The 26,483-nt window shown below is 39.9% G+C and overlaps 1 protein-coding gene across 1 annotated transcript in view; it reads left to right on the plus strand.

Moving 5' to 3' along the window:
* The window catches only part of SPON2 (spondin 2), a 41,152-nt gene that overhangs the window by 13,560 nt on the left and 1,109 nt on the right, over positions 1-26,483 (plus strand). Inside the window, exons 2-11 of the mRNA XM_074951859.1 lie at positions 7,753-7,873; positions 8,088-8,262; positions 10,596-10,765; positions 16,430-16,493; positions 17,186-17,412; positions 17,777-18,000; positions 18,322-18,513; positions 19,752-19,926; positions 23,317-23,551; positions 24,899-26,205. Coding sequence (XP_074807960.1) covers positions 17,190-17,412; positions 17,777-18,000; positions 18,322-18,513; positions 19,752-19,926; positions 23,317-23,495 — 993 coding nt within the window. The 5' untranslated portion in view covers positions 7,753-7,873; positions 8,088-8,262; positions 10,596-10,765; positions 16,430-16,493; positions 17,186-17,189 and the 3' untranslated portion in view covers positions 23,496-23,551; positions 24,899-26,205. The remainder of the gene's footprint in view (positions 1-7,752; positions 7,874-8,087; positions 8,263-10,595; positions 10,766-16,429; positions 16,494-17,185; positions 17,413-17,776; positions 18,001-18,321; positions 18,514-19,751; positions 19,927-23,316; positions 23,552-24,898; positions 26,206-26,483) is intronic.

The following is a 26,483-nucleotide window of genomic DNA, read 5'->3' on the forward strand; positions in this document are numbered from 1 at the left end:
TGAGCTGTTGGACTAAGATCAGAAACAATATTTAGTTTCTGTTACACAATACTGTAGTTGCTCCTCTTCTTTACCACTTCTAAGACCTTCTCATGCTTTTGAATGTATGGCATACCAGAGTTCCTCCACTGTCTTATTCAACTGATCTCTCTGTTCAGGATTAACAAATGCTCTAACTTTTCTCAATGTATATTGGATCATTTTCATATCCAAGTAAAGCAGTGATGACAAAATATATTTATATATATGCAGTATGTGAACTTAAACGCCCAACAAGAACCTCTCACATACAAAATTTATGGACTTTGCCTGATGCCTGAAGTTTTTTTTTCTTTTTTTTTTTTAAATATTTGTATATGCTCTAGGCCTTTGTTTAGTTCAGTTTTAATGTCTTAAATGATGTGACTACCATTGGCAGTCTATTCCAATCTAAAAACTCCAATAGGATATTGTTACCAGTTCTCTCAATTTTTATGAATATCAATATGAAAGAAGCTGATGTTACAGCATGTTAAGATGCCCCGGTCATCCAGTCTCATGAAAATACCTATGGGAGAATGCTGGTGTGAAGAAAATTTCCGCAAGGATTTCCTCATGAGGTTTCCCACAAACCATTCTGAGGGGATGGAATTTGTGTCTCCACAGAATGGGCTGTGGTCGTCCCCCCACCCCCTGTCCCCTGAGGACAAAGTAGATTCTGAGATTCTCCTGCATAACTCTAGAAAATTATGTCTCTGTTAGGCCCTCTGATCTCCTTGGCAAGTCAGGCCCCCTTTGCAAGTCATCCTCTGGTAATGACAATCCCCAGAATTACTCTGAGGGGACATTCCTTGGTGTGGAGAGGGCTTAAGAGAAATGTAATATAGATTACAGCTGAACTACCTTTTCTGATCTCCATGGAGCTAGCGGGGGAAAATGTTGGTCCCCCTGTTACTGGCCCAACCTTCCCCAGTCCAGGTTCACCCTCTATTCTGTATTGATCTTGATTCTTGAACAGGTACAGGAGGGTCAGTGTACAATGGTACATAAAACCCCTTTTATACATGGATTAGATCTGTTTCCAGATCCTGAGCCTATGAAAGAGTCAATTTTTCACAGTGCATTATTATTTGAGGTCTGAAACTGATTTTTTTTTTAATATGGATCCCTCTTTTCTATAATACTATTTAAGACTGGCTTTAAAAAGTGAGGACAACAAACTTAATTAGCCTGTAAAGCAAGAGACGTTCAGAAGTGAAATGTGTTGTGGTAATGAGTGGATTAGCAATATAGATTAGGTTTGGTAGTCTTGTGGAGTGGTGCCAAAGAAATAAAAGACTGGCATATTTTACTAAATAGCATATTTCATGTATAAGTGGTATTGTCTAATGCCTACTTATCCCTGCATAAAGGTTCAACAGCAAAAAGGAGGGTACAACATTTAACACAGAGGCTTACTCCATTTCAGCAAAGAAGTTTTTAGAAGATGAAACAGAAGTTTTCTACAAAAATACCTTAACTTCAGCAACTTTTCTCTGTGTGAATGATCTTGTTGTTTTCTGCCCTGTTATCTCTCACCACAAACTCATTTTGAATTATCTTTTTTCCCCCCAGACTATTCTGTAGAGTATTATCTCTGATGCACCTCATGAAATGACATTCCTGCCTTAGATTCAACTAGTGAATTTACAAACATATGAGGAGTAGAAAGAAGGAAAATCCATTAGCAAGATGAGAATGTGAGAAAAGGGTGGAGGGAAAAAACTGAACAAGGAAAACTAAACTTTAAAAACATGTTAAATGATGCAGATTAAAAGCCAAACAGTTACCCTCTTTAACCCACGTTCAGTGAATGTGAAAGCAACTATATCGGAATGGGTATAAAGTTTCCTTATACCATGCTGTTTGCCAAGTCCAACCTAGAAATTATGGACATGAAATAATGTATTAATCTTTAGATCATGTTTACATTATCTGGATGTATGGTATTTTGAGTATCATGTCAAGTTATTTAAATGAAGTTTCAATGCAAAACTCTGAATTCTGTCCAAATCTTTTTTCTTCAGTGAAGTGTGCAAAACACATCTCTTCTAGTCTTTCAAACACAGCAAATTAAAAAAATATGGAGATAGTGTCCCATTGATCTTCACTCAGCTCTGTAAGCTTTAGCTGATGGCTCTTTGGAGCCATCTAAATGTTCAGTTCATTTCAGAGTTTTTCTAGGTCATACTTATTATATAGTTCATTGAATCAACATTGTGGAACAGTCACGCCACAGATTAGCAACAGCACTGTGAAAAAGGTCTTGCCCCTAGAGCCCTGGTTGGCAGGGCAATGTGCAGACAGGAGAAACTGGGATCTACGCCCCCTCCCCTCCCACTGAGCTCTAGTAGGGTAGAGAAATGGAGGGAAGTCCCTCCCCATCTTCCTTTTGCAAGCTCTCCTGAGAAGAAGGGGTAATGTGGGTAATGGTGGTTGTGGCTGCTGCCACTGCTATTGTTACCAGGGACGCAGAAGGATGAAAACCGGGAATTCAGGCTGGGAAATAGGTCCAGGAAACAGTGAGTGTGGTCCTGGTGAGCCTGCACTGCATGTAAGGATCAGGCAGAGCCCAAAAGGAAGTTGGCCCCTGATTAGTGACCAAGGAGCTGATCCTAGAGGGGCACTGGGGCTATTTTTGATTGACAAAGGAGACTGTTGCTGATAAAGCTGACTGCTTGTTGCTGATAATGGCATTGGCATGATTTCTGGATGAATCCCGCCTCCCCAAAGGCTGTTGAAAGGTTGTACTCCCAAAGGTAAGGGGTAAGATTTTGGGAATTCGTAACCTGGAAGGGACTCCCCCCATCACAACATAATGCATGATCTCCTTTTCACATGATATGCTACTTAGAAGGCTCTAGTACTACACCACTATTTATCATACAAAAATATTCTGCTGCTTACGTCACTCCTATTGAGGTTTTACTGTTTAACTCAGACTGAAGGACTCAGATTGAACGTAAACCTTTTGGCATTGTTGAGTATCCATCATAGTATGTGTATCCATGGTAACTACAAGAGAAGGTATGGGTGTATAAGTGCTCTTTAAGTAATACAGATTTATGTTTCTTTTGGAAGACGAGAAATGCTAGATATTTATAGGCTTATTAAAACAGCTTGTGCACATTCAAGGATGCGCACACATTCTTTAGCAGCAAAATGGATGTCGTTATTGTAAATTTTTAATATGTGACAATAGTTCAGGAATATGGATAAAAACCACAAGTGGATTTCTCATTCTATTGCTTTGCATGTTGGCAAGCAAACAAACCTAAGAAATGGCAGATCTAATTTAGTCCCTGTTTCTTTATTTTCATCATATAATAAGCGTCATCATCACTACTTATGTCAGTCCTCCTGTTGCTTCTTATATAAGGGGTACAACAACGCCCTCCAGAGGTTCAGTTTACTTTGATCAAAGTAGAACTTGCACCCTTTAATGTGATCTGCAGCCAGGTAACTGAGGGCAGAATTGGCCTTACTATGTTCAGACATTTTTTTTCCATATTATATAAATTGATTGTTGAAACAATGACACGATATTGGCTATTCTTACAAAGCTATCCTGGATATTTTAAACTATTTTCTTGTTTTGTTGCTAGTTTAGGTTGGAAAAATAACCCCAATGGTTTAGAATTAAAATTATGACTAGAGTTTAAATGTTTGTTACAGCAAAGTCACAAATTATCCACACATCATTTGATCATGTATTTTTCCAACACTGATCTTGCAAAATCTTGTGTGAACAGCAGGAACTGTAACATTGCTGCTCTCCACCACCAGAATGAGCAGAAGCTGTGCATGGTCACATGTAAGCTAAAACACTAGGCATAGTCCTGTGTTGAAATAAACCTTAAACTCCTTGTGTGCCTACTCTCTTGCTATCAAGAACTCAGGGTAAAAAGAGGGCTGGATATGGATGGAAGCTAGGTATGCTGGAGGGAAACATCAGTTTAAGAAACAAAATACTTTTCTGATGCAAAAGAGGAAAGAAAAAAACGAAAATATTATATACAGGCAAAAGGGTTTCTAAATGGAAGATTTTTTACAAAGATTTCCATGAGGCTTCAGCTGCTCTTTAACTGGGCAAAAAAATTGAAAAAGGAATGCAAGCATAGGTTATGATCCCACAGAAATTTTCTTCTCCAGCTGCTGACCTACAGAAATTTGGCATGCGTGGCTTTCCAGCCATGAATAGTAAACCCTAGTCTTGAGTAGAAATCCACAATTTTCTGCAACTGTGGAATGCTGAAATAGGCATTGTGAGAGATGCCGTTTCACAAAGCTGGAAAGTCTGATTGTGTCTAGCCCAACTATTATTCAAGGGAATAAGACACAGGGACTCTATAGTCAACAGTCTCCTGACAACTGGAGGAGTTTTTCTCTGATTGACCAAACGTCAGTCACCAGTGTGTTGTTGTGTGTAAGAAAGATGACCATTTGTGTCATTGTTGCTACCACTGTTACACAATTACAACAAATCATGTACAAAATATGTCATATAAGGTGTTGATGGAAAAGTTATGATTTGCTAAGTATGATTATCCTGTGAGTATGTATGTATCATCATTGTATCTGAAGTTATGAATATTGGCTATGTGCTTGTATCTTACACATGTGTTGTATTCCTGGGTGACACTCCTCCAAGTAGATTTGCATCCAGGCTAGACAGCTATGTGTTGATGTCCCATTAAGAACACTTCACTCTAACAATGAAACTCATCCCACCCAGCAGTGTTCCCTCTAATTTTTTCCATCGTGTACGGAATTAATTTTGTTATGTGCACCAACATCAAAGTAATGTGCCGATGTGCACCGTCAGTAGAAACAAAAAAACCTAGATATAACATATATTTTTAAAAAGTTACTGTAGGGATAATTACTCCAGCCAGGACAGGTTAGACATTTTAGAACTCGCTACTCAAAGAATTAAATTTAAGCATAAAAGAGAAATAAAATTATGAAATGCATAGACAAGTCAAACTAAAATAATACACTTTGAAAGAATAAAATTACAGAGAATATATGTGCATTACAGGAAGTACCAAGAAGTAACAACAACAATAATACAAGTATGTGTTGGGAGGTGAGCGTGAGAGAGAGAGAGTGAGTGTGTGTGTGTGCGTGCGCGCTGGCTGCTGGGGAAGTCTATGAGAGACTGTGCACTGTCTCTTTAAGGCTCTCACACACCAGAAGGCTCAGACAACAGCTGAGCTCTCCTGCTCCTGAGCCCTGTGCCGCACTCTGCAGAGGTGGGTACATGGGTAGGGAGAGGTGCAGGAGGGGAACACTCTGACATCACCGCCCCTCCTTCCCCCCCACTCTGCACAGCAAGCAGGAGGGGCCCAGGAACAGCTGGCCAGGGGCTCCAAGGCAGAGGGCAGGAGCAATGTGGCTGTGGAGCAGTGGGGTGAGTACCTGAACACATGCCACCATGCATGGCTCTGCTAACCAAGTGCGCGGCACTAGATTCATTCCTGGGTGGCCGTGTGACCACGCACCTCAGAGGGAACACAGCCACACAGTAGCTCTTCCTGTAGATGCCTCAGACTCTGAGGGGGCCAGTGGCCACCTCCTGTAATTCAGTAAACTATGTATGGACATGTTATATGCTCAAGTGACACTGGACTCCATCTTGGACCAGTAATTCTCCACACCAGGGGCTGTGGACTTTCGTTGGGAAAGTAAATTTCCATGCACATGGCAGAAGATATAAAAAGGCACTTGAGACATCTCCATTTGGTTTTCATTTCCTGCTTCATTTCTCTGGACTGGATTTCTAACAAGGACTGATGACCCCCAATCTGTTTGGGTGGTTCCAGAGAGACTTTTGCAAACTAGCAGTTTATTCCATCTCTGCTACAAACCTGATATAAGGACTTTGCAACCACTTGTATGTATATGACTTGCAATCACTTGTATGTATATTATAATTCTCTTCTTTTCTTTTATTATTAAACCTTTAGTTTTTAGTAACTAAAGGACTGGTATCAGCGTAATAATTATGAGCCCCATTCCAGGCACCCAGTCACAGCCAGGTGGTATTTGGTAGTAGTTATAGTTTTGCCTGAGTGACCATTTTGTTATAGAGTGCAGGCACAGAGAGTAAGAAAGGGACCATAAGTCCTGCAGATTTTAACCCTTTCTGAAAGCCTTTTTAGTGTGGAGATGTGTCCCTAAACCTTTACAGCACAGGCTGGATAAGGGGAAACCTTCCTCACTCAGCATAAGAATGACAGGGGAGAAGGCCTCGAAACTACAGAAGGTGGAGGACTGAAGAGATGGTGAGCAGTGGGAAGAAGTCCTCCTGCAAGTCTTTCCAGTACTTGAGTGAAGAATCCATCCCCAGTTAATGCTGTAGATGCCCAATCATTAAAGGTTGGTCTGTATTCCAGTACAGAAGGAGATTTTGATGATTTAAGTCCCAGTACTACTGTTTGCTTAGAAAAGGTCAGTGTAGGAAGACTTGTAGGTGCTGGGGATGCTGCATGCTATGTTGACGGTGTCAGAAGGTCATCTGGCTGTAATATCAACTATAGCACCTACGTAATCCCAGTCAAATCCTGTTGCAGCAAAAGGATGTCTGGAATCAAAAGGCAAAGGAAATCTCATACTACTGCATAGACTTCCGGTGTCACTAGTACCAATAAAGTTTTGAGGCTGTGTTGAAGGTAGTGTGTCTAATACCTTAGCTGGAGCTGGTCTCAATGGTACATGCATCAGTACCAGAGCCTACAGCTAGCCTTCTTGATGTATGTCTGTCGTCATTTCTGGGGGGCCATGAGTCTCCATCTGTGCCCTAATCTCAGTCACTGGTTTTTGATGGACCTATCTTCCATGAACTTATCTATTTCTTTGTCTCTGAAAAATTGTGTATGTGGAGGCCCTGCCGTTAGAGCCTGCAGTTTGCTTACTCTCCTTGTGAATATTATGGCAATAAGAAAAGCTGTTTTTTGGCAAAAGGGACAGAGAACAAGTTGCTTGAGGCCCAAATGGAGGTTTGATGAGGGCAGCTAGTACAGTGTTGAGGTTCCACAATTGAACCGCTTCTTTCACAGGTGGAAAGAGATGGACAATATTTTTTTGAAATTGGACTACCATGGAGTTAAAAGAAATTGACTTCCCCAGGATTAGAGAATGGAATGCCAAGGTGGCTGCTAAGTGGACCCTCAAAAAGCTGAGAGAGGATTTAAGATGTATCAAGTAATCCAAAATGTCCTGAATGCATACTAGCATTGGCTGAATTCCATGAGACTGGATCAAACTAAAAAACACTTCCACTTGGCAGAATAGGGAAATATAGTAGCGGGTTTTCTATTGTTAAATAGGGCTAACTGAAGTGTTTCTGAACATCAACCTTCCTCCTCGTCTAACCATGCAGAGTCCATGCCACGAGGTACAGAGTGTTCAGTGTCAGGTGTCTGACCATGGTGTTGAGTCAGGAAGCGGGGGAAGAGGTGTGGGAGGCCGAACAGATAGACTATGACATTTGGAGAACCAACATTGTCTTGACCAAGCTGGCACAATGAGTATCCGTTTGGAATGATCCGCTTCAGTTTGAGAATAACCTGCAGGATGAGCGGATTGTGGGGGAAAGGCATATAGCAGTACTGATCCCCAGTTCAGATGGAAGGTGTTGGTGAAAGAGCCTAGACTGAGACTTGCTTGTGACCAAAACTGATGGCACTTCTTGGTTTTTTCTTTTTTTTTTTTTTTATTTATTGCAAACAGGTCAACAGACAGAATGTCCCATTCTCTGAAGATGGGCCTCAGAACACTGCATTTCAAGGGCTACTTGTGATTCTGGGAGAAATACCTGCTGAGGTGATCAGCCAACTGCTTCTGGCTCCTGGTAAGTGAGTCAACATGAGAATAATGCATTCCTTGATGCAAAAAAGCCACAACTTTATTGCTTCTTGACAAAGCTGCTTGGAGTGAGCTTTCAAAGTCTCTAGATGCAGTCTCCAACCTATTGTGGAGATATCAGTAACTGTAGTCTTGATCGGTGGAGGATGGGCAATGGATACATCCTATCATACATTGTTTTGATCTGTCCACCACTCTAGGGGCTCCAGGATTGCCAGTGGCACCCTGAGAAAGCTGAACTCTGGAGATAGATAGCCACATTTTAACCAGCTTTGAAGTGGATGAAGGCGCAATCTCTCAGGGTGGACTAAATAACTGCATGTGCCCAGGCACACAGACTGAAGTTGAATGACGAGATTGGAAGGACAGACACAGGTGATGAATTGTTTGGAATCGCTTGTGCAGGGGAAAAGCTCTCAAACTTGTAGAGTCTAGTATGGCCCCGATGAACTCAATTTTTTTCTGTTCACTTTCCCCTGTTCAAAATCAGTCCCAACAAATTGATGAGATTCAGCATGAAGTGAAGTTTAAAGACTTGGTCTTCAAATTTGCCCTCACTAACCAATCATCCAGGTATGGGAAGAGGAGAAAGGCTGTGGCTGCAGTCATGCATTTGGTAAATATGCATGGGGCTGAGGACAGGCCAGACGGGAGTACTGTGTATTGATAATGTTGATCTGCCATTATAAGAAATTTCATGTGGCTTGGGAAAATCACATGTGGAAGTAGGAATTCTCAGATCGAGGATGGCAAACTAGTCATTTTGATCCAGTGCAGGGAGGATTGTAGCTACATACAGAATCTGATATATGATGTACTTGTTGATATCTCAGTGGTCAAGAATAGGTCTCAGCCCTCCCTTCGACTTGGGGATCAGGAAATAACATGAGTAGAATCCTTTTTCCCAAAACTGAAGGGTAACTTCTTCTATGGCTCCTGAATCTCAGAGTCTGAATCTGCTGACAAAGCAGTGACTCATGAGAGGGGTCCCTGAAAAGGGACAGTGTAGAGGAGTGGGAAGAGGGCGGATGGACAAGATTCAGATGGCATTACCTGATCACAGTTCTTAGGACCCGTTTGTCTGTGGTTATTGTTTCCCAAGTACTGTAGAAGTGGGACAGCCTGTTCCCAAATGGAGGCAGTACGGTCAGGAAGTTGATGACTGGTATGCTGCCCTTGAGAGGAGAGTCACATTGGCAGTTTGTGCAAAGCTGATGGAGGATGAGCTGGTAGTTGGTTGAAGTTGTAACCAGAGGGCCTTCTCCTTTCTGACTTGTCTCCTCAAGGAGAAGTCCTGCTGCCTAGCAGGATAAGCCATCTGCCTGAAGTACTTCTGGGAATATTGACAATATTGCTGCTGCGGTTGCTGAGCTCCATAATGATGACTCTTAACTTCTGGTATAGCCCCCAATGAACATACTGTGGCCGGAGAGTCCTGAAAGGAATGCAGCGTGTCATTAGTCTTTTCAGAAAACAAGAACTGACCATTGAAGGGTAAATCCTTTATACTTTGTTGAACCTTGAGAGCTGTGGCAGAGTTCTGTAACATAAGAACATTAGAATTGCCCTACTGGGTCAGACCAAAGGTCCATCTAGTCCAGTATCCTGTCTTGCGACAGTGGTCAGTGCCAGGTGCCACAGAGGGAATGAACAGAACAGGTAATCATCAAGTGATCCATCCCCTGTTGCTCATTCCCAGCTTCTAGCAAACAGAGGCTAGGGACACCATTCCTGCCCATCCAGGTTAATAGCCATTGATGGACCTATTCTCCATGAATTTATGTAGTTCTTTTTTGAACCCTGTTGTGGTCTTGGCTTTCACAACATCCTCTGGCAAGGAGTTCCACAGGTTGATTGTGCGTTGTGTGAAGAAATACTTCCTTTTATTTGTTTTAAACCTGCTGCCTATTAATTTAATTTGGTGACCCTTAGTTCTTGTGTTATGAGAAGTAGTAAACAACACTTCCTTATCTACTTTCTCTACACCAGTCATAATTTTATACACCTCAATCATATCTCTCCTTAGCCGTCTTTTTTCCAAGCTGAAAAGTCCCAGTCTTATTAATCTCTCCTCATATGGAAGCCATTCCATACCCGTAATAATTTGTGTTGCCCTTTTCCAATTCCAATATATCTTTTTTGAGATGGGCTGATCACATTTGCACACAGTATTCAAGATGCAGGTGTACCATGGATTTATATAGAGGCAACGTCATATTTTCTGTCCTATTATTTATCCCTTTTTAAATTATTCCCAGCATTCTGTTTGCTTTTTTGACTGCCACTGCACATTGAGTGGATGTTTTCAGAGAACAATCCACAATGACTCCAAGCGCTCTTTTTTGCGTGGTAACAGCTAATTTAGACCCCATCATTTTATATGTATAGTTGGGATTATGCTTTCCAATGTGCACTACTTTGCATTTATCAACATTACATTTCATCTGCCGCTTTGTTGCCCAGTCACCCAGCTTTGAGAGATCCTTTTGTAGTTCTACTAGTCTGCCTGGGTTTTAACTATCTTTAGTAATTTTGTATCATCTGCAAATTTTGTCACCTCACTGTTTACCCCTTTTTCCAGATCATTTATGAATATGTTGAATAGGACTGGTCCCAGAACAAACCCCTGGGGGACACCACTATTTACCTCTCTCCATTCTGAAAACTGATTATTTATACCTACTCTTTGTTTTCTATCTTTTAACCAGTTACTACTCCATGAGAGCACCTTCCCTCTTATCCCGTGGCAGCCTACTCTGGTAAGAGCTTTTGGTGAGGGACCTTCTCAAAGGCTTTCTGAAAATCTAAGAACACTATATCCACTGGATACCCTTGGTCCACATGCTTGTTGACCCCCTCAAAGAATTCTAGTAGATTGGTGAGCCATGATTTCCCTTTACTAAAACCATTTTTTCATGGTCTGTGTGTATAAAAATATCCTCACTGCATTTTCCACTTTTATGCATCCGATGAAGTGAGCTGTAGCTCACGAAAGCTTATGCTCAAATAAATTGTCTCTAAGGTGCCACAAGTACTCCTTTTCTTTTTGCGAATACAGACTAACACGGCTGCTACTCTAAAACCATGTTGACTCTTTCCCAACAAACTATGTTCATCTATGTGTCTGACAATTTTGTTCTTTATTATAGTTTCAACAAGTTTGCCCAGTACTGAAGTCAGGCTTACAGGCCCGTAATTGCCCGGGATCACCTCTGGAGCCCTTTTTAAAAATTGTCACGTTAGCTATCCTCCAGTCATCTGGTACAGAAGCTGATTTAAATGATAGGTTACAGACTACAGTTAGTAATTCTGAAATTTCACATTTGAGTTCCTTTAGAGCTCTTGGGTGAATATTATTGCTGTTTAATTTATCACTTTGTTCCAAAACCTCCCCTAATGATACCTCAATCTGGGACAGTTCCTTAGATCTGTCACCTAAAAAGACCAAAAAGAATGGCTCAGGTTTGGCAATCTCCCTCACATCCTCAGCCATGGAGACCGATGCAAAGAATTAATTTAGTTTCTCCGTAATGGCCTTATCGTCCTTGAGTGCTCCTTTAGCACCTCGATTGTCCAGTGGCCCCACTGGTTGTTTAGCAGGCTTCCTGCTTCTGATGTACTTTAAAAAAAAATTGCTATTACTTTTTGAGTCTTTGGCTAACTGTTCCTCAGATTCTTTTTTGGCCTTCCTAATTGTAATTTTACACTTCATTTGCCAGTGTTTATGCTCCTTTCTATTTTCCTCACTAGGATTTAACTTCCACTTTTTAAAGGATGCCTTTTTGCCTCTCACTGCTTCTTTTACTTTTTTGTTTAGCTATGGTGGCCCTTTTTTGGTTCTCTTACTATTTTTTTAATTTGGGGTATACATTTAAGTTGAGCCTCTATTACGGTGTCTTTAAAAAGTTTCCATGCAGCTTGCAGAGATTTCATTCTTGGCACTGTACCCTTTAATTTCTGTTTAACTAACCCCCTCATTTTTGTGTAGTTCCCCTTTCTGAAATTAAATGCTACAGTGTTGGACCGCTGTGGTGTTTTTCCTGCCACAGGGATATTAAATTTAATTATATTATGGTCACTATTACCAAGTGGTCCAGCTATAGTCACCTCTTGGACCAGATCCTGTGCTCCACTTAGGACTAAATCAAGAATTGTCCCTCCTCTGGTGGGTTCCAGGACCAGCTGCTCCAAGAAGCAGTCATTTAAGGTGTCAAGAAACTTTATCTCGGCATCCTGTCCTGAAGTGACATGTACCCAGTCAATATGGGGATAATTGAAACCCCCCGTTATTATTATTGAGTTTTTTATTTCCATAGCCTCTCTAATCTCCCTGAGCATTTCACAGTCACTATCACCGTCCTGGTCAAGTGGTCGGTAAGATGTCCCTACCGCTATATTCTTATTCTTAAAGCATGGAATTTCTATCCATAGAGATTCTATGGTACAGTTTGATTCATTTATGATTTTTACTTCATTTGATTCTATGCTTTCTTTCACAAATGCCACTCCCCCACCAGCACGACGTGTTCTGTCCTTCCGATATATTTTGTACCATGGTATTACTGTATCCCATTGATTATCCTCATTCCATCAAGTTGAAAAAGTGGCTCTGGTCATATGTTGATAATACATATTATTATTGATTAGCCTGTTGATTAGCAATGGACATCTATAGTGCGGAGATAAAATAAATCTTCCTTCCCATTAAATCTAACCTCTTTGACTTCTTTAGGTGTAAACTTATACCTCCCTTTTTACAACCTCTCATTTGCCACTGTTACAACAAGAGAGTTAGGGGCCAAATGGGACTAAACACACTCATACCCCTGCATGGGGACATAGTACCACTTATCTGTATGGTTCACTATAGAAGGTAAGGAAGCTGGGGGATGCCACAAGGCCTTTGTGGGTTCCAAAATAGGTTTATTTATAGGGAGAGCTACCCTCCCTGGTGCCAACAGTTGAATAATGTCCACCAATTTATGGCTATTCTACTGAACAAACTCATCCTGAATGCCCAAGGCTGTAGCCATTTGCCTCAGGAGTTCTTGAGAACACCTACAATCCTCAGGCATAGGAGAAGACAAATCCAGCACTGTGGAATCATCTGGCGAGGAAAAAGAGGAAGAAAATAGAGCCAATCAGACCTCCTGCATCAATACCTGCTCTTGGACAATGGTTCAGGCTGAACCAGTTCAGATGGAGCAACATCAGTCTGCGTCTCCAGCCTGGGCGGCTTGGAGGCAAGATTACCGAAGAGTTCATTGACCTTCCTCTGGTCTGGGCAGAGGATTGTGACCTTGCAGATAGAGGAACATCCCAAGAGTTCCACAGAGGCCACTGAGGAACAGGATACAGCACTGGATGACTCGTAGGAAGTGGGCCAAGAGCCCTGACCCCTACTGTGAGAGCAGTGCCAATCCCAGTATCTATGTTGATCCCCCAGAAGACTCAAAGGCTTTCAAGAATGGTACTTGGAAGGAGAGGGAGAGGCAGAAAATGAGCTTGAGTGTGAAGAACATTCCAAGTAGTCTGATGTCAACAAAGGGGCCGTTCCTGGTGGAGTAAGCAAACATCCAAACTCAGATGATGTCCAGTAGGCAGGCTGTGTTTGTACCGAAGGCAACCCGTGCCTTCAGTACTAGTAGGGGAATTGTACTAACACTTGGCACCAAAACAGATGTCAGTACCGCAGTCAGAGTAGTACCAATCCTGCAAATCCCAAAATTGTTGTTGGTACAGAAGACAGTATCTGCCCCAACAAGCCCATTGGTACCAATAAAGAGTCCAATCTCAGCTCCATGTCCTAGCGTTTACACAGTGCTGAAGATGGTAACAACATATACTCTGCAACTAGTCCAGGTGGTGCCAAGGCTGCAGAAGAGACCACCATGGCAGAGTGCTCCTGATTTGAGAGAGTCAGGAACAGAACAAGTTTGATGCTACCTGATATATCTGTGGAGTTCAAATTTTTGATGCTGACACCAATGTTATTCGTGCTGGACACCACACGGATGGTACCAGAATGACAACATGGTGTTCGGTTGCTCTGGTCTCAGTACCAGAGAACAGGTAGATGGCTCAGCTCTATCCTGTGCATCAGAGGAATCCTGGTGCCAGCCTGCACTCCTCTTAGAAGAGGAGGAGGAATCTCTCTGAGCTGTGGAGTGGCTCTGGTTAGTTTTGTGAGTCCTTTTCCTTGGAGGGCCCAGTGAAGGAAAATGAGCTCTCTTTCTCCTCAGAGACGAATCAGACTCTGGCTGTGGAACAACAGCCAATGCCAGTTCTGAAGTTCTTTGAAGGGGCAGATGATCTGTGGAGGCCCCTCGTGCCAAAGTGGGCCACGCTGCCTGCTACAAAAGGTGTTGCTTCAAGCACAGGTCTCTAGACACCTGCATTCTCTTTTTGAATGACCTACAAATGAAGCACTTTTCTTTAATGTGCCCTTCTCCAAGGCACAATAAGTACCAAGTGTGTAGGGATAACCACCCTCACACAATAGGCAGTGCTTAAAACCTGGTGAGGGCATTGTACCAAGCTAAATTCTCCTTAACTAAATTACTACTAACTAAATACTAAGGGTACTACTGTAACTTACTATAACTATGCACATGCATTCACAGAAAAAGTACTGTGATAGCAAAACATGAGCTGAGCACTGGAATCGGTTGCCCAAGGAGGTTGTGGAATATCCATCATTGGAAATTTTGAAGAGCAGGTTAGACAAACACCTGTCAGGGATGGTCTAGATAATCCTTAGTCCTGCCATGAGTGAAGGTGACTGGACTAGATGATCTCTCAAGGTCCCTTCCAATCCTACGATTCTATACCACATGGAATGCTCTGACTCAAGCCATAGGTGGTGAGAAAGAACTGAGGGGAGTTGAGGTGGTGTGGCCCTTAAATAGCCATGGAAGAGGTTATGGAGTTCCAAGGGCACATGTGTCGCCCCAACAGATACTGCTCAGCAAAGTACTCTGGCTTTGGGCACACTAGGTGTGTGCATACCTGTGTGGAATAAACATTTGCAATCACTCAAAGAAGCACCTTACATGACACCCTTTGGTGAACTAGAATGTAAATACCAGATCCAGGGGATCCTTGTAACCCTTATGCACCTCTGTGCCCTCTGCCAGTCAGCATCAAGAGGTCCTTAGATCACACCATGCACAGATGGCCCTAGCTGCCAGTGAATTTCATGAAATCCATGTAAATGTTCAGGAATTGTGGGTACTGGTGGCTGACACCTCCACTGTTCAGCTGCCTCATTACAAACCCCACTCCCCAGACAGAATAATCTAGGTAAACTTCATGACATAAATCTCAGTTTTCCTCCCCACTTCCAATGGGTTTTCCATGGAAGGGGCAATCTGTCCCTAGTTTTAGTAATGCCTTTGAGCTAAAACTAGCTGTCTGGAAACCTCCTTGCAGAATATAAAATGCAGGGTTTAACCTATAAACCTATCATAACGTGGGGTTTTGCTAACTGAGAAATGATTGCCTTTGTCCTGTGCTCTAATGCTTGTGATCAGAGGAAATGTTCACACTAGATACCCCACAATTTCAATGGGAAGGTCTCCTGGAACGGCATTTTTCATGATGTGTACTTGACTTTTGAACTGACTCTTGATCAGTCACGCTTCCAGACATTCTAACAAGCCCTTTTTTCCTAAGGGCATTTGGAAAGGCAGTGGGGAAAGAATTAAAAATGAGTATTAACTGTTTAACTTAACTGTGCTTAATATTTATAGCTTTTTGCATAGAAAACAAATATGTTTAGTGATGTGAGTGTATGTATGTCACTACAGAATACGTATGATTTAACTACTACTAAGATTATCTAGGATTTTTACTTTAAAGAGTAGACAGCTAAGAAAAATCTTGAAGAAGCTTCCAAAAACCACTCCTTCCAAATAAACCACAATATTACAGAGCCCTTTCATCATACAGTGTCCAGTATTGTTGCCAATAAAGATATATACTGTTCTATTTTAAATTAATTTGTGTTTGCAGTGTTGATATGTGTGACTATATAAAATGATTTAAGTCTCTTTCCCTAGATTTGTTTAGCTGTTTTCACCTTCTTATTTGAACATGTACATATGGTATGTGAGAGTGAGAGCGCTCTCTGTAAATGTTTGGAAGCAGCATCTGTCAGACAATAAAACTTACTAGGAAATATGTTTCTCATTTAAAGCATTTCCACCAGAAAAATTTTAGTTTTGGACTCAGTTTATTTTTATAGCTTAGAAGCATTAATAAGATGTACAGAGAACTATACAGTCACCAGAAAACCTGAGTTGTTGGTAATAATCTAAGATAGTTTTAAAAAGCATTCTGTGTCTAGTCAGCACCACAGTTTCCCAATAGAAACCTGAAGCAACCGGCATCCAGGAGATTCTGGAAGTCCATAAAAAAAAATCAAGCAACAGTATGGAATTCATTTTGTTAAACTGGAAAGTCTAAAGGTTACGATAACTGTTGGACCAAACGGACCCTCTTCAGGCATAAATAGCAAGACTCCTACTGTCCTCTCTTGCAGAACAGCTCAGCTGCCAGCAAAAGCAGGTGCTCTCACCGTATATGAGCTCCAGAGGAAATATTTAGTGAGTACTCAAACCTCTCTTAATGAATTAATGTATTATACAACTATTAGTGTTTCAATTATGTTTATGCAGTTTTCTCTAAGGACAAAAGCATTTAAAAAGAAGGATTTTGAACAACTGAGTTTCAGTCCTATGCAAGGATGTTTGCAATTATGTTAATTTTTAAACGTTTTTTTCATAGCAAATATGATAGCAAAGTAACATATTATATTTGTAATGTATTTGACTTTAAATCTGTTCTAAAAATTCTGCTTCAACTTTTATGTTACTTCTCCATGATTTATTTAATTTAATTTAATCTTTAAAATAATAAATGTATCATTAATGTTTTTACAGCAACATTTACCAGTCTAATTAAGTCAAGATGTGATTCTAATAAGATTTTAAAAGAAAATCAAAAACATATTTCCTCATATTACCATGAACAAGTTTAAGATATTTTTTATTTTCCATTAGAAACAGTTGTCCTAGATAGAGTTACAGCTTTGTAACTTACTGCATGGAAACTTCAATTCTGGGAGTCCTATATGTTCTTAGATGCATTAGGTTTTTAAATGCTTTGGATGTATATTTTCTTTTAGTTCAAAACTTATGCTATATTAAATTTCATTGGGCTACAGTTATTCCGTCTTGAGTTTACAGTGACTAATAAGGCTAACATGGACACTTTTTTTTTTCCTTTCCATGTGTAGGGAAATGGAAAACCTGATGCTTGGCAACAGATCCTGTAAAGTTATCTGGACGCTGCTTATAACAATTTTAGGCTATACCAGCTGTCTGCCTGTGGGTGATGATTCTGTTTGCACAGCAGAGGAAGTTGCTAAGTACAGCATACTCTTTGTAGGGAAATGGAGTCAGGCTGCTTTCCCTAAGCAGTATCCCCTCTATAGGCCTCCAGCACAGTGGTCTTCCTTGCTAGGTAAGTGAAGTGTGCACAGTGTCAAGACCAGACAAAACTCTTTACAGTTGTGGGGGGGGTTGTTTGAATTTATTGAGAATTCCCTTTAGTAAAATGAAAGTCAAAACTAATGTAGCTTGACAGCTAAACAATAACATACAGAACTTGCAGCATTCAAAATACTTAGAGAATCTACAAATGTTTTCAATTGGCTTCAGTTTTCAATTGGCTACAGCTGAGGTAAACAGTGATAAGTTAAATGTTTTACAAAATCCTAAATGTTAATCCCCAAATTGTTCCACATCAGAAATAAAACAGAGAAACTGTATCAATTAAGATAATCCAAAGCAGACTTTTATATTGAGCAATGTGTTCCCTTAAATAGGTGTTACCCATAGTTCTGACTATAACATGTGGAAAAAGGATGAATATGCCAGCAATGGTGTGCGTGATTTTGCTGAAAAGGGTGAAGCATGGACATTAATGAAGGAAATAGAAGCAGCTGGAGAAAAAATTCAAAGTGTGCATGGAATCTTCTCAGCTCCTGCCATTTCCAGTGGTACAGGACAAACCTTCACGGAATTAGAAGCACATTCAAGACACTCCTTAGTACGTACATTTACATTTTCATTTTAAGGGTTGCTTACTAGTTTTATACTAGCAGGATGCAAAAGGAGATATTTGAAATGCCACTGATAACTATCAATATAATGCAAGGAATTGCTAAGAGAATCCAGTTTTAAAGAACTTTTTGAACATAAAATGAAATAAAAAAGCAGTCTGGAATATTTTCTTTTAGAAACCCTCAAATAAAATAGTCAGAAATATGTTTGACCCATTGCCATACTAGAAATCAGACCCTGATAGCCAAGCCTGTAGAGACTGGCAGGTGACCGTTATTTTTTATGATGTTTTTCTTTCACTTCCTAGGTTTCTTTTGTTGTACGAATTGTGCCCAGCCCTGATTGGTTTGTGGGTGTTGACAGTCTAAATCTATGTGAAGGAGATCATTGGAAAGAACAAGAAACAGTAGAACTTTTTCCATATGATGCTGGAACAGACAGTGGTTTCACATTTTCCTCACCAAACTTTGCCACTATTCCACAGGACACTGTTACAGAAGTAAGTGTATGTATGTTATATACATATGCATATGTATTATGTCATACCTGTATATTATGATTTTTTTCTTTTAAAAATAACTTATGAAATTATAACATGAACTTTTTTTTCTTTGCAAAATGATTTTAATATTTAGTGCTGTATCTGGATTTATGACTTAGCTGGAGCTCCACAGTGATAGCACTTAGCATTCGTTTGGTTGATGTCCGTTTATTTTCTGTGTGTTTGCAAATCCATGTGTCTGAAATGTTATTTGTTATATCTAGGATCATAATACTTCTATTTTGCACTGTCATCTAAAATTCTGTAAAACAGAAATGCATGCTTTTTTGATTACATGCTTTTAAAAAAGCTAGATATATTTATAAAACTAAAACAATGCTGAAAAGAGCTTGCTGGGTTGGTCTGGGCTAGATATTTATCTGTATTAGGGAATCTCTGGGGATTGCAACTGCCATGTGGCCTGCAGCGGGGGAGGGGAAGTTTTCTGAGAGAATTGCCAAAACTTGGCAGCTGCTAGCATCTAAGGGAAATGAGCTAATGGAAATGAAGAGGAAGCTTTGCTCAAACTTTTTTTTCCTATTGCTACTGCCCTTCCCCTGCTGTAAGTCTTGTCTGCCCTTTCCACGCTTGGTCTATGCCTTACTTTGTTTCAGGGAGCTGTTGTTTAAAGGTGGAGAGAAACGGACTACCTAGCCCCTACATCCCTTAATAAAGTCAGCACTCAGCCAATTCCTTCTCATGTTTAATAAGTGCTTTCCTAGAGCAGAATGTAGTGCTTACGGGAGTGGGAAAGAATAGAGAAGCTGAAGCACAATCCTCTGTGACCCCTTATAACCATACCACATCTACTACAGCACCCATTATGCCCCAGTCAGTAACCTTGCCACTGCCAGCATTCCCTACCTACAACTTCCTGTCTCCTCCATCAACCTGCTCCAAGTATTATTGTGCATGCTGACTACCCTCCATCCAGTGTCTCCATCCAAAAATAGCCACAATTTCTTGTGTGATCTCAGTCCCAGAATCCTTCCACAAAAGTTAGTGGGATTATCTTCACGACAAGAAATCACAGCTTTTTTGTGGGGCTCGGGTGCATAAAGGCTGTACACCCCCCGTTCATATACGTTTTACTTGCCCAGAAGCATAATTAAAACATGATATTCTGTTTAAAATTTCTATCCTTACTAACATGGCAATACTATTTCTATAAACTTCCTTTTATTTTTAATTCATAGATCACTTGTTCCTCTCCAAGTCACCCAGCAAACTCATTTTATTATCCCAAGCTAAAAAGTTTGCCACCTATTGCTCGAGTAACCATTGTGAAACTTAAAAGAAACCAGCTGGGTCTTCCTGGTCCTGAGCCTAACCTGACTGCTATAGGCAATGAAATAGATGACTCTGTCTCAGGTAAGTGGTTAGTACTTTGATCAACTAGATCCTTTTGTTCCCATTCACTGAGCAGCAAGGAGGGAAGCAAAATTTTAGAAAAGTTCAAATCTGGCAGGCCATGTGGAAGAGAATGTGGTTATGCAGAATATTCCTGCTCCAGGCAGCAGCAACTCTTCCCTTTAAAAAATCCTGCACAGAAAAGGGGGTCATGCCTAGTCAAATAACAGCTGATCATTATATTTCTCTGTACCCTTTTCTATGTGGAACAGCATTAACTATTCCTCTGTATTCTGGATCTAACTCTAATATCACTTACACTTGCATAAATTGGGAGTCATTCTACCAAAGCCAATGGAGTTCCACAAGTGTAAACATAGCGTAGGTAAGATTAGAATTGGGCCCTCTGTGACAGAGACCAGAGACCACAACAACAGTATAGGCAATAAACTAGTCCAGATGTCATAGGAAAAGGATACCGAAAGAAACACTGGGGGCTGGGGGAAAGCCTCCATGTCTGGCCAGGGATCCACAGGTTTGGGTTAGATCCACAGCATGTCTTATTCAAACCATAGAACTTCCACAGAACCACCAGTCTTGTGTGAAAGAGATTCTCTGTCAGACTCTCAGCTCCCCAAATCCTGTGCAAATACTAAAGAAAGGGGTTCCTTCCTCTGAGTTCTTACATAATGGAGCAAAGCGATTATACTTACTGTATTCTCCTTGGTAAGAAGTATTTTGATAGTGATATGAAATAAGAAAACAAAATTCAGTTCACCAGCTTGAATAGAATTATGATGGCAACTGATACCTACAGAACAAGATACCCGAGGAGAGTTTAAAATTTTTATTGAAATGTTCAAGTGAAGCCAAGATTTAATTTCAAACAATAATATATTTATCCCATCACAGCTTGCTTGCTTTCCCTTTTTTTTTTTTTTAACTGTCAGTGAATGTTAGTGCTCATGTAAGTGAAGGTTCATAGCACTGATTTGACCCGGTCTTAGTGACAACTTCTAAGCTTCAAACTCCGCATAAATGCTACATCTCCTCTGACTGGCGGAAAGAGGACAGATGGCAGAGAGCCCCATGCAGGTTTACTCTATGCACCCTCTGGTGACTTTCTGTACAGGAATGTGAAAAGGGGAATGTGGAGGACTTCTTAAGAGAGGAGTGCAGAGACCAAAATCCTGCACAGGAAAGATCCATGGGATACATTCCCTCATATTCTGTAGTAGCAACCATGGCCCAAGTGCATGCCAGCTGCTTCAGATTGGGATTGAAGAGTCTATTTCTCTGGCTTTGTCTCTGTGCCAGGAGTTTGGACCATAAGGTGGGCTTCACAAATTTCCTCACAATTAATAAATAACCATGGTAAGGTACGTTTTCTTTAATAAGGCCTGACTTGTACACTTAAAACGAGCAGATTTCTAGTTTAAAAAATGTTTTCTCAGTAAACAAGAGCTGATCATCCATCATTCAAATTGGGTGACACAGATTACATATAGAATAATATCCTTTCCTCCACAACATTTGAGAAGGGATTATTACTTACTCTGGCCCCAATTCAGGAAAGGAGCTTAAGTATGTACTTAAGTGCTTTCCTTACTGGGGTGGTCTTTAAAACATGCGTAAGTGCTTCCTGTACTGGGTCCTTAGTATGCTACTTTGAAGATATCATGCAGGATTCTCATTCTTGGGTCTCAGCTCCCTAGCCTAAGACAGATGGGTTTGTCTTGTCCTGAAAGCTTAAGATCCAAGAGTTGGAAGTCAGCCAATATGGTATTTTTAGAGACTATTTATTTATTTTATTTTATTTCCCCATAAATGTGAGTAACTGGAAGTGCTAGCTAGAGCAACATGCTGTATTAACTTCCCCACAAAGTTAATTAATGTGCCTCAGTGTAAGTTGTTAAACCCCTCTGCCCCCACCCTCAAGTGTTCCAATACTGGGCATCCCCATAGTAGATACTATAAATCAGTGGTTCTCAAACTGGATGTTGGGACCCCTCAGGGCATCACAAGGTTATTACCTGGGGGGTTGCGAGCTGTCAGCCTTCACCCCAAACCCCACTTTGTCTCCAGCATTTATAGTAATGCTAAATATATTTTAAAAGTGTTTTTAATTTATAAGGGGGTTCACACTCAGAGGCTTGCTGTCTGAAAGGGGTCACCAATACAAAAGTTTGAGAACCACTGCTGTAAATAGTACCAAACTACAACAGATTATGTAATATATTTGTAATACATTTGATGAGATAATAGTAATTGTTTAGCCAAACTACACATTTCGTTCTTTTAAGCTTTCTATACAAGTCCATTTCTCTAATCCATTAAAAATTTTAGTAATTCAGGAGATATTATAAAATAAGAGCAACACATACTGAATCAGAGCAATTCATTGTAAGTAAAGCATTTGTTGGACATTCATAGAAGTCCCCACTTTGTGTATATACCAGTACCTTAATCCATATAAAAAAAGTTACTCCAGAGGCATAAGGAAAGATTTAATTTCCAAAGGTCAAACCATGTTCCCCATCCACTCAAGGTCCATAGAGATCCGTGACTACAGACATATTTCCTCCCAACTGCAGAGGGAGAGAGTATCTGTATATTTTCTTTGAGAATTTTATAACTCGCATATCATTCATATTCCTATATTACTTTACAGAATTTCTGATTTATTTGGTTGTACTAAATTTACAGTATATTAGTGTTAAAAGGCTTTCAGTTATACAATATATTTTATTGGCAAAGGGAAGACTGTGTATAAAAGGCGCTTTAACTTTTCTTGCCAAAAACTAACTACAAGAAGATTTAGCCATAAAAAGAATTAGCATTTTCTTTACTCATGAGGAAGAATAGACTAGGACTTAAATGGAAAATGAAATGAATAGGAACAATATATACAAAGAAGTCCCAGAGTATATAAATAAACTTGATAAAAATCTTAATCCTGGTATTATCCAGCAAGCCATGCAAGGGCAAATGAGTTATTAGTAGTGAGATGACAGTAAAATATAATTATATTTTCGGAGCATGCTCATTTTAAACAGTTTTCCATTTAAAATTCTCAACTAAATAACTATTATACCATAATTAATGCAGTACCTCAAACAACCTCTACATTAAAGTAAAAAAGTCTACCTTTTCAGGAGCTGAAAACAGATGTCTTTATTTACTGAACATATGGCTTTTATTAAAGGAATGTAAAATTAAAATCACGTTAATTCATTTTTTTAAGTAGATCTTTTTAATATCATCAGTAATGATGATATTAGCAAAACAAACATCAGCCTTATATTTGTATAAGTAAGGACAATTTGATAATATTTTTGTACATTTTGCCAACTATGTGTTTGCCTTAAGCACATATTTCTGTCAAATCACCTCTTCTTATATATGTTACAGAAACACCACTGGACTGTGAGATTTCACTGTGGTCTTCCTGGGGTCTTTGCAGAGGTACTTGTGGAAAGATAGGGACCAAAACCAGAACTCGTTATGTACGCCTTCAACCTGCCAATAATGGAACTCCTTGTCCAAACCTGGATGAAGAAATAGAATGTGAACCAGACAATTGTGTCTGAAATCTCCTTTCCAGTGGAATAAAGAATAGACAATAATTTAGATCATTTAAATTAAGGTTAGATTTAGTTGAATCTATGCTCCATGTCAGTCACTATTCCTTATAATTCAGGTATGATGTAATGTTTTATTGCAGTGTTTAATTAGACTGGATGCTGATTCTATTGTTTGATATCAAGACTTTTTTTAAAATTAGTTAATTTTAGTCCAGCAGTTCTTGATCATTTACAGGGAAAACAAAACAAAATCCACTGAATCCATTCCTTCCTACAAATATTGTGTAAGTTCTTGCAGTACCATCTAGTGGCAGAAAAGAAATTTTTGGACATACTGCACAGTTCTTTTAAGTTAACAAATCTTTTGAATACAATCTAGATTATCATATACATTCTTAAATATTAGAATTTGTAGATTTAAATTTGTTTATTTATACCTATAAAGCTAATTATTATGTTTTATGTTTTATTATAATTTATTGGCATTAAGGTTGACTTCTTGTAATCATGGTTAATTGAGTACACTTCTTTGGAAAACACTTACATAAACCAGAGTGACCAGATGTGTAACATAGTTAGGACAATAAAATAACTGAGTAAACTTGTCTTGAATCCTATGCATGCAGAGGAGGAGGTTTGTTTTTCCTCAGACATTGGAAAAATGCCAACTACAAAACTATTCAGCCCACAAGCTTCATATAAGCACTAAAAAGTTTGGATACTAATGGAGAGCCACTGAACTCAGTTGAGTTGAATCTCTTTTCAGATTTAAAAACTGACTGATCTTTGGTGTGGATCCCTACATAAGTAAACTGACTGGGAAATAACTGGTGAAAAATTGTAAAGTCTGTTCAGCTGACTATAAATTTTACCATTTTCTACATGTATGAAATAAATGTGTCCATGTTTCTTTAAAAGCATATGTGGATGTGAATTATTTGTTTATGTAAAAATCACAAATATTTGAGGCATAAATGAGAAATTATAGATTTGTTTTTAAATGACTCAAAACAGAATTCTGTATGGATTTCATAAAGCATAATATAACAAAAACTGTTCCACACTGTGAGTATTGTTACTCAAATAGCTAATTGGTTGAAAAAATGATAGCCCGTGGATTATGCAGAGTTTTTAGTTATAACATAGGGAAAGGATTTTTGAAATGTAAGAGTTCAACAGAAAACTTTTAAGCTGGGTGTTTTTAGGTCTACAGTTCACTGTCCTAGAAAATGTACAAAAATAAGAAAGGCACAGATATGAACAAGAAAGATTTTGGATGGGGCTGTGCAGGTTCATTTTGAAACATGCCATCTCTGAAAACCATTTTTGGACACTAAAAGGGACACAGCACACTGCATTCTCTCTAGGTACAGGAACACTTAAAGGTTCTGACACTTTTTTTTTTATAGGACTCAGATGAGGATCCTGATGAGTCCTGAAGAAATTAGAACTTTTATCAGCATAGTACATACTGGTCCTCCAAACACTGAATAAACAATTAAAACAAACACTCGGCTACAGTCGAATACAGCTAAGTATTTTTAAAAAAACCCTAACTTTTGTCATTTCTGGATGCCTTGTATTCTTCTGATTATCACTCTCCTGTCCTCCATGTCTCCTCGTTTCACTTATTCTTGTTTATAACATCTTCGTTTTTTCTCCACGTTCCTCCTGTGTCCACATTCGTACAGGTTCATTAGCGCTCAAATATCCTGATTTTGGGGAGAAAAGAACTTTTCTCAGGTCTCTCCACATTCTGTATTATGTTTGTCCTTTTCCATTCTTTGTTTATTTTCTATACAGAAGTCTTCCTTATTTTCTGTTTTGGGTTTTTTTTTTTAATTTAACTGTATAAATACCTAGATAAACAATTACATCCAGGGTATAAGAACAACTTTAAAATGTTTTAAAATATACACGTGAAGTATGCTTTCTGCTTTTATATATCCTGTTCCCTCGCTCCTTCCCCAATCCATTTTCATTGCTCTTTGCCCCATTCATTTCATGGCTGTGAGACAGCCATGTTACTGCAAGGCATGAATTTAGCCTCCAGCACCATTCCTATTAATGGACAGAATTTGAACTGTTGACTGATAAATGGCTAAAGGCTCCAAGTCCTATTACTAGTCCATGTTCCTGGACTGATGATAGAACCCAAGTGAAAACATAATATGTGATAGTTACAAACACTAGGAATGAGAGGATAAGGAGAAACTTGTAATATTTTCCACGCGATGTCATGACGACAGCTGTAACTTATAACAACATGAAATATATAATAAAGGCCAGATTTTTCAAGTACTCAGCACCGCAAATTGAGGCTGGTTTTTCAAAAGCACTCAACCACTGCTTCCATTATGGCATTTATGTAACCCCCTTGGGGTTTAGAGAGCTTGGCCCTTTAAAACCTTGTCCGGAGGCAGAGGGAGTGCTGATTGTTGCAGCAAGAGGAAGTGTTGGTTGTTCCAGGGGTGTGGAGAGAGGTAGAGTGACAGGGTAGGTCTGTCTGTTGCTACAGAGAGAACGACTATAACAAGCAGGCCCTCGCATAATGAAGCAACCGAGAATCAGCCCGAAGCCTGGGAGGGACAGAATGACCAACCAGGGACGCCCCAGGACAGGAGACAGGAGGAACACCATGTTAAGGAGGAATCACTTGAGAAGGACAAACCGGACCTGGACGCAGTATCACAGTTGCCCAGAGCTGGATGGGGCCGTGAGTACTGGGGCATGTGACCTTGCATTGGACATAAGGAGGGAGGCTATAGCTAGCTAAGTGGGGAGGCTGTCACTCTGTGTGGGTTTGCAGAGAGTGGCAGAAAAGGGACCGGAGGGGTTTATTGTTGAAAGGTTACTGACACTGAAGACGAGCAAGAGCACCCAAGACTCACTGCTGTACTGGAACTCTGCACAGGATTCCTGGACTCTTAGTGTAGACACATTGCTTCGTGTCTGTCCTTTTGTATTGTGGTTCCACTGGACCTGTGGAGCCTT

Source organism: Natator depressus, chromosome 4 (genome assembly GCF_965152275.1).
Source record: "Natator depressus isolate rNatDep1 chromosome 4, rNatDep2.hap1, whole genome shotgun sequence".
Taxonomy (NCBI): domain Eukaryota; kingdom Metazoa; phylum Chordata; order Testudines; family Cheloniidae; genus Natator; species Natator depressus.